The following is a 12553-nucleotide window of genomic DNA, read 5'->3' as shown; positions in this document are numbered from 1 at the left end:
CGGAACTGGATTAGGATTCACCAGGCATCTTTACATTTGCATGTATTTAATAACAAGAAAACAGTTCCCCTCCACTGGCTGGTGTATGCTACATTCCAAATGAAAGCCACAGAGAGTTGTGTGTAGGAAGATCACTTTTTGCCAGTTCAAGCTTTACAGGCTGTTGACTGCTTTTGTTGTCTGAAAACATGAGAGGAAAAGGAAGCGAGGGGTACAAAAGTCTTCAGCCCAATCCACTTGCATGTTTTAGAGCATAAATCAAGGAGAGGAAGTGCACCATGGCTTCTGTAATTACAGTCATGATCACTGGTGGTGGCGGCAACCCACCATCAACCCCTGCCCATATCCACTTCAAAGTGCCTATCTATCCATTTCAACTGCAAGGGGAAAAGCCTGTGGTAATAGAGTCAACATTTCCATGGGTGAGCGGCGATAAATTGCAAATCCACAAATCCAAGGGGAAGGAGTGGTAATGAATGAAGGTGGTGCTGTGGCTTGTTTAGCTTTCACCTTGTACTGACTCCAATAATATGTCTTGTGATTGCGGAAATCTTTGAGGTAAGAGTGTATGAGTTTTTATAGAAAACTCCAGTGAATGTGGTTGAGCGCTTCTGTCAAAATAATTACTTTCTAGGGAAAACCTCTGAAATAGCAAATGAAATATTGGCCATGCACTATGCTAACTAATGAATCCCCCACCGCTCACACACTGACACACCTTATTCAATGGTAGTGAAGCTCCATAATCACATAAATGGCAGCCCGGTAATGCAGGGAGTGCCTTCTATTCCAAATGGTCTCCATCATATCTGGAGTGATGAATCATTACCAACCACCTTCCAACAGGCCAGTCATGTTGAGGTTACCCTCCAACATCCTTCGCACACCCACTCAACATGAATGATGGACAAAAATAGCCATCACCTGAGTGACGCCAGCTGCTGCAGCCTTGATTCACTTAAAATCTTATCTGTCTTGGACAAGTGAAGAGTGGAACAGAAGTGTAGAATGGAGGGGATGTTATACTACACAATTTTACAATGTTACACAAACACAGAAAAAACAATCAGATCTGGAAACCATTTAATGTCAAACAAAATGTGCAAGAAATTCATTCTTCAATTAAGATTAATTAGTATTGTGGTGACATTCAAAGGTATTACCTCTCACTAATGGCTTAGCTTCCTGTGATGGAGTGCCAGGAGACGGCGGGAAACTGTAATGTATCCCAAAAGGCTTTGCCAAGACATTGATGATTAATGTGGAGAAATGCGCTAGGCTGACGGGGCTGAGGAGCTCTGGGGCAGTAGGGGGGATAGCGGGGAGGAAAAAAAAAGGCCTGCGTGCTGGTAGTCAAGGTAAGACTAAGGGGCATATAAAAGGTTTTCGGGGGAGTTAGGAGAAATGAGGCTCCATTTGGAGGCGAATTGTTTCTCCAGGGGAGGTAGGGTGGTTTTAATATTGCAGTGAATTTAATCCAATCTAGAGAGTGCAAATGTTCGATCCCCCCGCACCTATGCCAGTGTTAATTACAGCCCCAAGTATTGTTAATTATCAAGCTACTTGGATTCTCTGCGGTATTGAGGGTAATGGAAGAATTTCAAAAGGTTTTTGCTCACTTGATCGATATGAACCCATTTACACCAACGTATGCTTCTACTTAGAAAGCCCTTACCAAAAACATTAGATGAACTGGGCTTGAGAAATGTCATCAAATGGGCTGTCGTAACATCAGCTACAGGTAAGCTTTCTATCTAGACTGTAGGCTTCCTTCCTGTTACTTAATTTATACAAAATATGCTGGAAATATGTTATTTAGAACGACATCCTGTAAATTTACACTGGCTAAAACATAATCTGGAGCAATGAGTATTTACCAAGAAGCATGGTTAATGTTTAGGGTTCATTTTTTTTGGTAGCAACAGACAATACATTTCTGAAAACTAGCTGTCTTTTTTATTGTTTTTTTTTTGCTTACTCAAACTTTTTTTTAGACTTTGATTGATCTGTAGCATAATCAGCACCCCATACTGAAAGTCTTTCTTTAAAGCTTTACAGTAAATTATGCTGGGCAGTGTCTGCTGACAGCAGAAAACAAAAGCATCAAAAAGTTTTGATGGGGGATCATAAACCCAAGATGAAAACCAGTTTAAACCAAGAATATTCTGGTGAAAACTGGTTAAGTACAAAAACATTAAATCCCAAATAATATTTTATAGCTGGAATAAAGAGTTGGGTTGGTAAGAGAAACTCACCATGGTCACACTGGACACATCTGAACACACCTTAATCAATAAACCAAAATATGTGCTTTGTGTTTTGGACAGTCCTTGGCATAAAGCATAAGTCTGCTTTGGTCTTCACCAACCCCTGAGAAAAAAATCTGGCCCTTTAGCTTGCGAACATAGTGGATTATTTAGCAGCTAGTCTTTAACTTTGTTAGTCTGCTGCTTGGTGTTGGGCAGCGAGTACATTGTACAGAAAATGGATGCCTGCTACTGCTGGAAATGAGTGGTGAGACAGAACCAAATAGTAAATGTGCTTTAAAATGAAAACTATGAGCTAAAAGAGGCTAAAAAGCTCCTTAGAACTGCAGAGCTGGTACAAATTTTATGTGGGTTATTCAGATTAACTGTTAATATAAAAATATTGATTAGTGGAGCTTTAAGTAGACTGGGTATAGAGTTATTTCCCACATTAAGCTCACATAGAGTAAGTACCCACTGGTAGAGAGAAAATTATGAGAGAATGAAAAGATGCTCACTCTTGTGGAATAGTGGGCAGGACATCTTAGTCATGCAGCCCAATTCTGAGAGAGGATTAGCTCAGAATGAACCTATCAACACTGCCCACATGTTGATTTCAAAGTATTTCACAGCACATATATTATACTGCAACCACTGGCTATGGATTACAGGCCTTATACTGTATTACCGTTTTAAGAGATTATATGTTGTTATATTTCTTCTACAGTATCTTCTCCACAGGCTTGGATAAATCCTTCAATAACTGAAGGCTTTATTTAGTATTTAGTCTTATTTTGAAATGGAAACATGCTTCACTTCCCAAATTCAAAAGATAGAACAACAGTCACTTCTGGGTAGACAACTGGCAGTTGATTTGAGTTGCAGAGATATGTGAAATTGGCAAACAACAAATTATTTCTATTGTCTATTTTCAGCCATAACTGCAATGTTTAAAGATACACTGTTAAACATGATGGTCCAATCTATCTGATGTTTCTGCTGTGCTAATTATATGCACTGTGTTGCTTTGCTAGCGTCTTTGGTTTGTTTTGTGGGGATCAGTGAGTTGTGTTTCTTTTATGTTTGTGAGACTGGATTAAACTGAACTGAATTTCAGAAGAGAAGTAACATTAAGTGCACTGAACTCCAATGAAAAAAACAATTCAACATAACGATGATTGGTGATGGAGCGCTTGTTAACTAGTCATTTAAGTTACATTTTTACTGAAATAAGTCCACATTTACCTGCAAAATATGTGCAGAATTAAACATTGGCTCTTAACGTTACTTGGTTTTTAAAATATCATCCTTGCCTTACACCTACAAACAAGGCCTATTTTAAGTTGTGTATTTTTATGCTGGGGTTCGGTATGACCGTTGTTAACTCAGAGACTGTTCAGTTGGGCCGTGCTTTCAGCACCTTCAATGGACACACCCCCAGCATTTCAGAGCAGAGAATACAGCTTATTTTTCCACGATTTTGTAACTTAATTTTATATACTTGGCAATTTTTCATTCAAATTTGGCTGGGTGATTAATTACCAATGAATTTTCTGTGGTATGACAAACTCATACCATTATTATTATTATTGCTTTACACAGTCTTGATGAAAATAAGATAATCTACTAAGAGCTCTCTAAAACTTTAGAGATGCAGTTGAAAGCTCCAGAAAAACTAGTAAGTAGACCTTGAGTCAAGATTATTTTGCTTTTCTACCATTCTACCATTTCCAAGGTCATGAATGAACTTCCATTCTCCATAAGGAAGCCCTTTCTGGATGACATAAAATTGTTCTATACTATTGCCTGGTGCTGAAGATAAGTATTTACCAATCTATTCTACATGAACAAAAACCTTTGGTAGGGATCCCACAATTTTGATTATTTAATAATTGTGACCAAGATATGTAAACAGTGGAACATTCTACAGTGTAAAATAAACTAAAACGTTTGCACATAATATCAGCTGCTGAATAATTAGTCAGGCTCTACTGGAAATATTAACTAAAATTTGAACTAGAATGATAATAACTAGACTAACTAATATGTAATAACTAGACAATGTATATTTCCTGCTAAAAGCTCTTCTGACTTAAGAAGCAGGAGGGCTCTTAGGTCTAACAGTTTTTCATTACAGGCAGCTCTTCTTGACATTTATTGACAGCTCAGAGTTCCAGGGCAATTGGCTCTCATACAGACAATGGCCCAAGATCCCCCAGCTTTTATTTAACTGGATGCACCGTGGCTTCTATTATGTGCAATGGCTAGTTAGCACAGTATAAGAGCCATTTGTTATTAAATTGAGTGGTAAATGCATAGATGCACATTTCCCATTTTAAAGGCAACTGTGTCATCATTACAGCTATGCTTCAACAGAGCGCGTGGTGATACGTAATCAAACAAGGGACTATAAACTCCACATTTCAGACACACATACACACACGCATGTAAGTGTGTGTCATAGGCATTTACCAGATAATGAGGAGCAATTACAACACTCACAATGCTTTTTATCAGCTGTTATTTAATTATGAGAGCAGGGGCGCATTAGCGCACACCAGCATGCACACATAGAGATACTCCTGCAAACTGAAACACCCCAGCAGCATCAGGCACAAAGAGGTGGCACACACACTCAGCTGTACCTGACTCTGGGCTGATAAGCCACACACATAATGGGAAGGGGGGGGGCAGAAACTCTGATGGTAAAATCTCTTACTGCATGAAATTTGTTCTGTCCAAACTCAACACAAAAAGAGGCCTGATTAAACAAAATTCAAACTATTCGCTGGGTAGCAGCTGCATTAGGGTTTCACCACTGGATCACTACAGCTGTAGCTGCTTTACAGTAAAAGCATAGGGAACCTCCTCGCTAAAGGAGCATGAAATATTCCAATAATTGCTTGAACACTGATAAAAAACAACCGAGGCAATCTGAACTTCACAGGACCATAACTTTTTTGTAATATTCTATGAACTAGTGCTGAGCAATAAAGCTAATTCATTTGATTCATTTGATTCATTTAACAAACCAACATTGAAAGCAGTGATGGTATATAGTGCTGTTTATATGACTGCTGTAAATCAAGATGGTTGTTTACTATGTGATAGCAATCATGTACGCAAGAGATCAACTGAAAAAGTGAAAAGTACATTCTTGACCTTGGAAATAATTTTATATAATCATTTTAATTTAAAGGTTGAGTCAACTCAATATTATTGAGTTTAGATTATTTTGTCAGAAATATAAACATTTTAGTCATTGATTTTTTTCCTTTGGCCAAATGTTGTAATTATGTTGTATTTTGACATTGGCGGTGGAAAAATCTGAATGAAATTGTTCATTGCCTATAAGTTTGAAAAAAGAAAACAAAAAAGCATTTTTGGCCCATATTGAGCTGCCTTCCTGTGAATGGACTGTTTGTGGTTTGTTACTTTGCTCACTCTGTGACTTAACTGTAAAAACCATCATCAAGAGCAGCACGAGTGAAGAGAGCAGTTTGAGATGTGACTGCACTCCACAAAGGGTCAGTCCAGCACTAATAACTAGCAAGTCCCAAAGGAACCGAGGCAGGATATAAGCAATGGACTGGCCTTACCTGAACAATGCTGAAGCCCTCTGAGTACTGAGAGCTCTGCTGGAGGCTCACTGCTTGGGCAGAGGTCTAACTGAAAAGCACACTGAGGGAATAATGGATTACCTGAGCAGGTATGAAATACAGCTGATTACAGCTGCACCGCACCAATTACACCTACACAGCATTTAACTAACATTGCTACACAAGTATCAACAGAACTATATTATATTGCACCAAAGATGACAAGCTCTTATCAAATCCACGAGGGGACAAACTCCTCTATCCCTCTGAAAACATGTTTTAATCCACTTAGATCCAATTTACTGAACGTTAATTACAACAAAACTAAGACATGAGAAGAACTAATAAAAGAGCGAGGACCGGTCCTGTTATTCTTCAAAACAAAAATTATGAGTGGATGGTGTCTTTGACAAGCCTGGACTCATTAAACTAATACTGCAGGGACTTCAGTGGATTTAATGGCAAGATATACACAACCTCAGTTTATAGCTTCAGTGGAAGAAGCTGTAGCTCCATCTGCTGTTTCACTGAGCAAAAACCCACCACATACATACTTCAAACCACACAGGCAGCTTCCCCTATAATTCAGATACACTACAGTAACTCTAGCCTGCGGTTATCACTGAGATCAAAGACCAGAGTCATCCAGAACCACTATCTCAGCATCAAAGGCCAGCAGCTGACAGCGCTTCACATCATGAGCAGAAAATCCACAGACAATGAGAAAATTCAAGACAAATTTCAACAGCAGACAACCATCAGTGAGCACTTCTGAACAAAGAATAAACAGACCACATGAAATGGTGCAACAAACATGGGTATACGCATGTTCATTCCTTAATGATGAACCTTCACAATCATATGTGACAGCTCCTTTGTTCCACCTCCTGGTCTCTGATAGTATTCACATCATCGGGTACATTTTAGTTTGAAGTCAACGCTGCTACAATGCAATAACGTTGGTAGGAAAAGTCATAAGACTATTCAAGTAAAAGCGTTTGATGTTAATGAGAAACCTTTGAGGTGCCAACCTTTTTCTGAGACACCAATATATTATCCCTAATTTATTGTTTCTGCTAAAGTAAGAGACCATGGTAAGGAACGGGACTCTTTGACATCAGTGGCATTTGATTTTTTTTCTTACAACCACATTTACATACTTTTTTCACCATGATGCAAAGAAAATCTTTGCTTCAGGACTTTTCTCGATAGTTTTTTTCTCCATGGACCCTTCACTTGTTTCACCTTTTGCCATTGGCACATTTCAGTGCTTTAGCTCTGTTTGAGAGGGGAGACTCTCCAGAGACAATAAGACAAGGCTTACATAATCGGAGTTGGTTAATTTGCTCATTAATCTGCCTTTCACATCATTGTAGTTTTTATTTTGTAACAAAAAAATATAATACATTTCAACATAGTTGTTGTTTTTTAGTTTTAGTCTAGTTTTCATTATGAAGAACCGGTGGTCAACAAATATTTTTTGTCATAATTTTCGTTGATGTAATTACACAAAAAACTGTGTGAAAGCAACTTGTCAATGTGGAGTAAAGCCCCATTCAGGCACTTTGTCTCTCATTAGTTGTCAATTGCAGTTTGTCAGGTGATCGACTTCTCCACCAATGCTCTGCCACCGTTCCATTTCACTTAAAGGGAAACTTCGGTATTTTTCATTCTGGACCCTATTTTCCCATCATTGTGTGTCTAAATGACTAATGGAGACAACAATTTTTTAAATTGGTCCGGTATTGAGTGAGGGCGCTGCAGCTGGCAGTCTTGAAACAGGCTGTAATGTAATCTGACAGGGCAATAGCGCACCGTCACTGTACGTCCACTATGAGTGCTTGTTTTTGCCACTGACAGGTTTAGATTGGTATTATAATATCTGACAACATTATGGAAAGAACCGTACAGAGAAATAAAACTTTTTTTTTTTACTTTTCGCTTGATGCAGTCTGTTTGTTGTTGTGTCTTATCAAGTCTCACTCAAGGAGATCTCGCGAGAGTTTAGTCATTTTCAAAATTAGCTAAATATTCAGCCGTGACAGAGTTGGAGAGAGGAATGCCTGGAGGAGTTTGTTGTGTTGGAGTACAGAAAGCAAAGTCATGGCTGAATATTAATCTGATTTCAACAACAACTTAAGTCTTGAGCGATACTTCTCCTTGACCGAGACTTGATTAGACACAACAACAAACAGACCAGATCAAGCAAAAGGTAAAGAAAAGTTTTATTTCTCTGTAGGGTCCTTTCCATAATGTTGTCAGACACTTAGAATAATAATCTGAGCATGTTAGTGGCAAAAAAAGCACTTTTAGTGTTTCACATTACAGCCCACAGCTGCTGGCTGCAGCACTCTCGCTTAATACTAGACCAATTTCAAAAATTGTTGACCCCATTAGAAAAATACTGAAGTTTCCCTTTAAATACATAAAGTTTTAAAGCATTTTTCTTAAGTCAACCAGTGGCACCCAAGGAAAACTGAGTGCAGACTGGTATAGGCCGCCAGTGTTCTCATTCTTGCTAGATGCCACAACGCTACCTCCTTTTTTTTTGTCATACCACTCATGTGTGTAGTGGGAGCTTACCTGAGTCGTTGCGTAGGTAGGAGGACATGGCAGGGATGAGGCAGGACTGGCTCAGCAGCTCCTGCAGCACTGCTGGCAGAGCCGAGCTGTTGTGGGCTCTGCTATCTGCTGAAGAGGCATCAGCACTGTGGCAGCTGCTGGAGCCTGCTGGGTTGATGTAGCTTGCCAAGACCTGGTGAACAAAACAATGTAGACATGAGATGAGTTTCTTCTAGAATGTGTCCATTTCCCTTAAAATGACACATCCAGGTGCAAGCTTCACGTGACTTGCTCTGGAAGAAGAGGAGGGTCAAACTGGCCACAAACTCACTGTTTTAGGTGGTCAGGGAATCAACTTTCATACACCAAGAGAGGAACCTCTTGATCCTTTTGAAATAGTCAGACAGAGATGTGCAGACAATAGGCACATATTTTGGGTGAAACCTCCAACACATAATCACGGTTTCTGTTGTCCAAAAACTATACATGTTGTGACCACATCAAGGGCTCTGTCCATGTTTGTGCATGGTAAGACATGCTGTAGGGACACACACTCTTTGGAAATGCAGCATAAGGCAGCACTTCCTTTCAAGCTGCATATCACTTCAAAAAAGCTCCGAACTTGAGAATAAGCTCTGTCTGAAAGGTTATTTCAGGGCATCAAAGACCCTGGCAGATATGTACTATGGTGGCCACAAAGCCCCAAAAAGCAGGACAACTGCCAAGCAAGATCAACAGACGCAAAAACAATAAAATATTACTCTTATGAATAGAGCAGTGTTTTAAAAGGTTTTAACGTTTTTGATAAAGATGAAGGGCAACAAATATTTTCTAAAGAATGAGTTCCAAAATGACGTGACACTGATTGGTAGACTTACCTGCAGTAGACAGGTGACATGTTCCTCTTCTAGCCGCTGTTTGGTGAGGGCCTGCTCTACATCCCAGCCTGAGGCTGTAGATCCAGTACCAAAACCTGTTCCTTTAGCCCAGTACAGCTGCTGCTCCTCACTGGTCCCCGCACCGTGACAACTGGATATCTGTGGCTGTCAATACAGACATAAGATTAGACAGGGTTAGAATGATGGGTTTAATATATAATTCCAATACATGCAGATACACAAGTACACAAATTAATATTTCCATTCAAACTAACCAATTAATCTGATATGATATTTTGAAATATTTCATTCTATGTTTTTCAACTAAGTGGTTGCCAGTGTATTAAAATGGTGGCGAAAGTTGCATTTGACCTGATGTGAAATTCAGTAGTGCACACCGCCAACTATTGGAGTGGTTCATAGGGGTATATGCTCTCAGTTCTTGACAGTCATCAGCAGATTGAGTCTAAAAATATCCATATTGTCCTTCAAAATAACGGTCAAAGCCTACTCTGTCCTCGCCCATGCTGAAAAATAAGCAAATGAATTGACGAGATTGTTTTGATGGTCACATGAAGTAAATATGTGGATGTAAGTAGTGTGTAATCTATAGGAGCAAACGTGGATGAAAACCAGCAATATCATTTAAGTCAAGGGTTGATGTTATCTGGGATGTGCATGCCTTTGAGTCATATTTAAAACAGTGGGTGTCTATGTCTTATTTCTCGTCTGTACTCCCGTTACAGCACATGGGTTGTGGGGCTCAAGGACGGTTGCTGCCACAGTGACAAGTCTTTGGCTCACATTCAAGTCATCTGCCCCATGATCTGTCCTCAGCTCTGACAACTCAATAAATCCACACACAGTGGGAGGAAAGAGAGGATGGGACTGGATGTGTCACCTCCACAACGAAAAAAAAAAAAGACAGGTCTGGTTCAGAACCTAAAGACCTTGTTCTTGCAGTTCAACAAGAGACTTTGTAGTACTGTAGTGTAGTATCAGATCACTGTACACAAACTACTGCTGTTTTACTTTATTTCTATTCAAGACAGATGATCTGTGCTGTTGGATGAAGCGAAAACCATTGAAGGACACCAAGTTATCATTAGCGATTTCCAGCATCTTCAATGTATTTAGGCGCACACCTCACAGTTGGATGAAAATTGTCCAGTGAGTTATTACAGAACCACTCGGATTTACCACACACTGTACAAGCCCTTGAAGGGGTCCCAACCCCCAGGTAGGGAACCACTACAATAAAGAAGTAGCAAATATTACAGGTGACTCAACAGTATACACATACTAAAAAACCTTAAAAGATACCATGCCTATCACCATGGCAATCCAAGACATCAATTATCTACATACACCAATAAATGACACTTAAAATAATCTCCGGAATCTGCAGAAATCTAAACACTGAATTAAATGACTCTGCAGCACTTTGTGGCTAAATGTTGTGGTTCTCGTGGTTCATATGGTTTTGTCATTTATATCAATAAGTCAAGGGTTGATGTTTTCTGGGATGTGCATTCTTCTTAATGTTGTAATATTGATTTCAAACTGTTGTTGCCAATGGTCCACAAATGATAACAGTGACCCACAAAGTATAATGTTTGGCCCCTGATATTTATGCTATACATAGATAATATGCATTTCCAACTTAGTAATGCAATTTCCATTTTTATACTGACAAAACTGTTTCATGTCATCAGCTTCACTGCAAACAAAGCTAAAATCAGCTTTATTGCAGGTAATGTTTTTTGCTTGTTTTTTGGTTTGTTTCCACCAATAGTTTAACTTGTATGCTTATTTCAGAGTTCCATATATGTCAGCTAGGTGCTGTTGAGGCTCTGCATAGGCTCAATAGACATCTTCTCAGTCAGGTTAATGGGCAGAACAGTCAAGGGAAGTTTAACAGTCAATCTCTATTCATGATAATCCCCTTCCCTTGCTTCTCACCCTTAGGGTGTCAATAATATAAAGGACATGTCTCTGACACTACCCTTTTTCTCCCCAAAGATCCATTTGCTTCTTATTACTCGGACTGAGCAATTAAGCTATTTGTCAGGCGCTCAATGGGAGATATGCAAAAGAGGCCTTGAGTAAAGGCCAGCAAGGCAGAGAGTAATTAATAATGGCAATGATTTTACCTCTTGTTTCTCTATCACAACACAACAATCACTCAGGCAAAGTGACAGAGTAACCTATGGTGTGGAGCCAGAAAAACAGAGGCAGGAGTCAGACAGCACTTTGTCTACTTTTTTTAGATAAACTCTCAGGCTGAGTCAAAAGTTCAAGGCAAAACACACCTCTCCACTAAAGGAAAGAACCTCTGTCTGTATGTATGTCCTTTGTGTATCTCTTGAACTGTTCATCTGATCAACTCCACACTTGGCCGGTGTATGGCTGGGGACCCAAGGGAGTTCAGTGTCGAATTTGGTGCAATTTGGACATACGATACATTTAATATTAATAAACTTTGAATAAACCAGCTATCAGTGAGATGCTCTGCTCTGTGCAGGAGCAAGGCGGTGTCTCAGGGCTCTACCGACTGACTCCAGCATGTCAGGGAGAGATCAGACCCTAATCTAAGATCAAAGATCCAATAATAAGATGATCTAAGAGCTCAATATGAATGATACACTTTATTTTAGGATGCACATTTTATTTTTAAATACAGCCCTTATTATTGGCTTCTTGAAATGAGAGAATGAAATGTATTTACTATTAGAGTACTTATTATTTATAACATCTGTGTATAATAGAATGTTAGTTTCTTTTATGTTATTGGGGTATAGTCTCACTTATTCCTCACATCAACTGTATTAATTTTTCTATGCAGCAGTTGGATGCCAAGAAATCGGCCTGTTCCTAACAGGCACGTTTTGAATGGGCACTGCACTAGTCATGCAAAAGACAAGACAAGAACCTTCTATCACTCCCAAAGTGATTGGAGGGGGATAGCCTTTTAAAATGTGGCCATCCATCATGTAAAATCCTATTTAAACATTTAAAATATTTACACTTTCAAGATTGAACTTAAAGACAACCTTGGAGGACTGCAGTGATGCAAGGCACCTGCATCTTATTTCTGTTCAGTATGTTCATTTTGTAAAAAAAAACATTTGCTGAAGAAAATGTACATGTGCTCGCTGCTGAAAAGGTAAAGTTGAAACATTCAGAACTTTTTTTACTCTCTTAACATGGTGAGTTTGTGGAGCTTTTAAGTTTGAGTGTGTGTGTGTGTGTGGGGGGCAGTTATGGC

The 12553-nt window shown here is 39.2% G+C and overlaps 1 protein-coding gene across 10 annotated transcripts in view; it reads right to left on the bottom strand.

Annotated features, from left to right (window-relative positions):
- The window catches only part of birc6 (baculoviral IAP repeat containing 6), a 126316-nt gene that overhangs the window by 50419 nt on the left and 63344 nt on the right, over window positions 1–12553 (bottom strand). For all 10 annotated transcript variants that reach the window (XM_044373371.1, XM_044373375.1, XM_044373376.1 and 7 more), the window contains exons 63-64: window positions 9286–9450; window positions 8429–8600 (exon numbers count right to left, since the gene is read on the bottom strand). In XM_044373371.1, the coding sequence (XP_044229306.1) occupies window positions 8429–8600; window positions 9286–9450 (337 nt within the window). The remainder of the gene's footprint in view (window positions 1–8428; window positions 8601–9285; window positions 9451–12553) is intronic.

The sequence above is a fragment of the Thunnus albacares genome, chromosome 14 (assembly GCF_914725855.1).
Source record: "Thunnus albacares chromosome 14, fThuAlb1.1, whole genome shotgun sequence".
Classification (NCBI taxonomy): domain Eukaryota; kingdom Metazoa; phylum Chordata; class Actinopteri; order Scombriformes; family Scombridae; genus Thunnus; species Thunnus albacares.
This window is presented reverse-complemented; position numbering and strand designations above follow the sequence as displayed.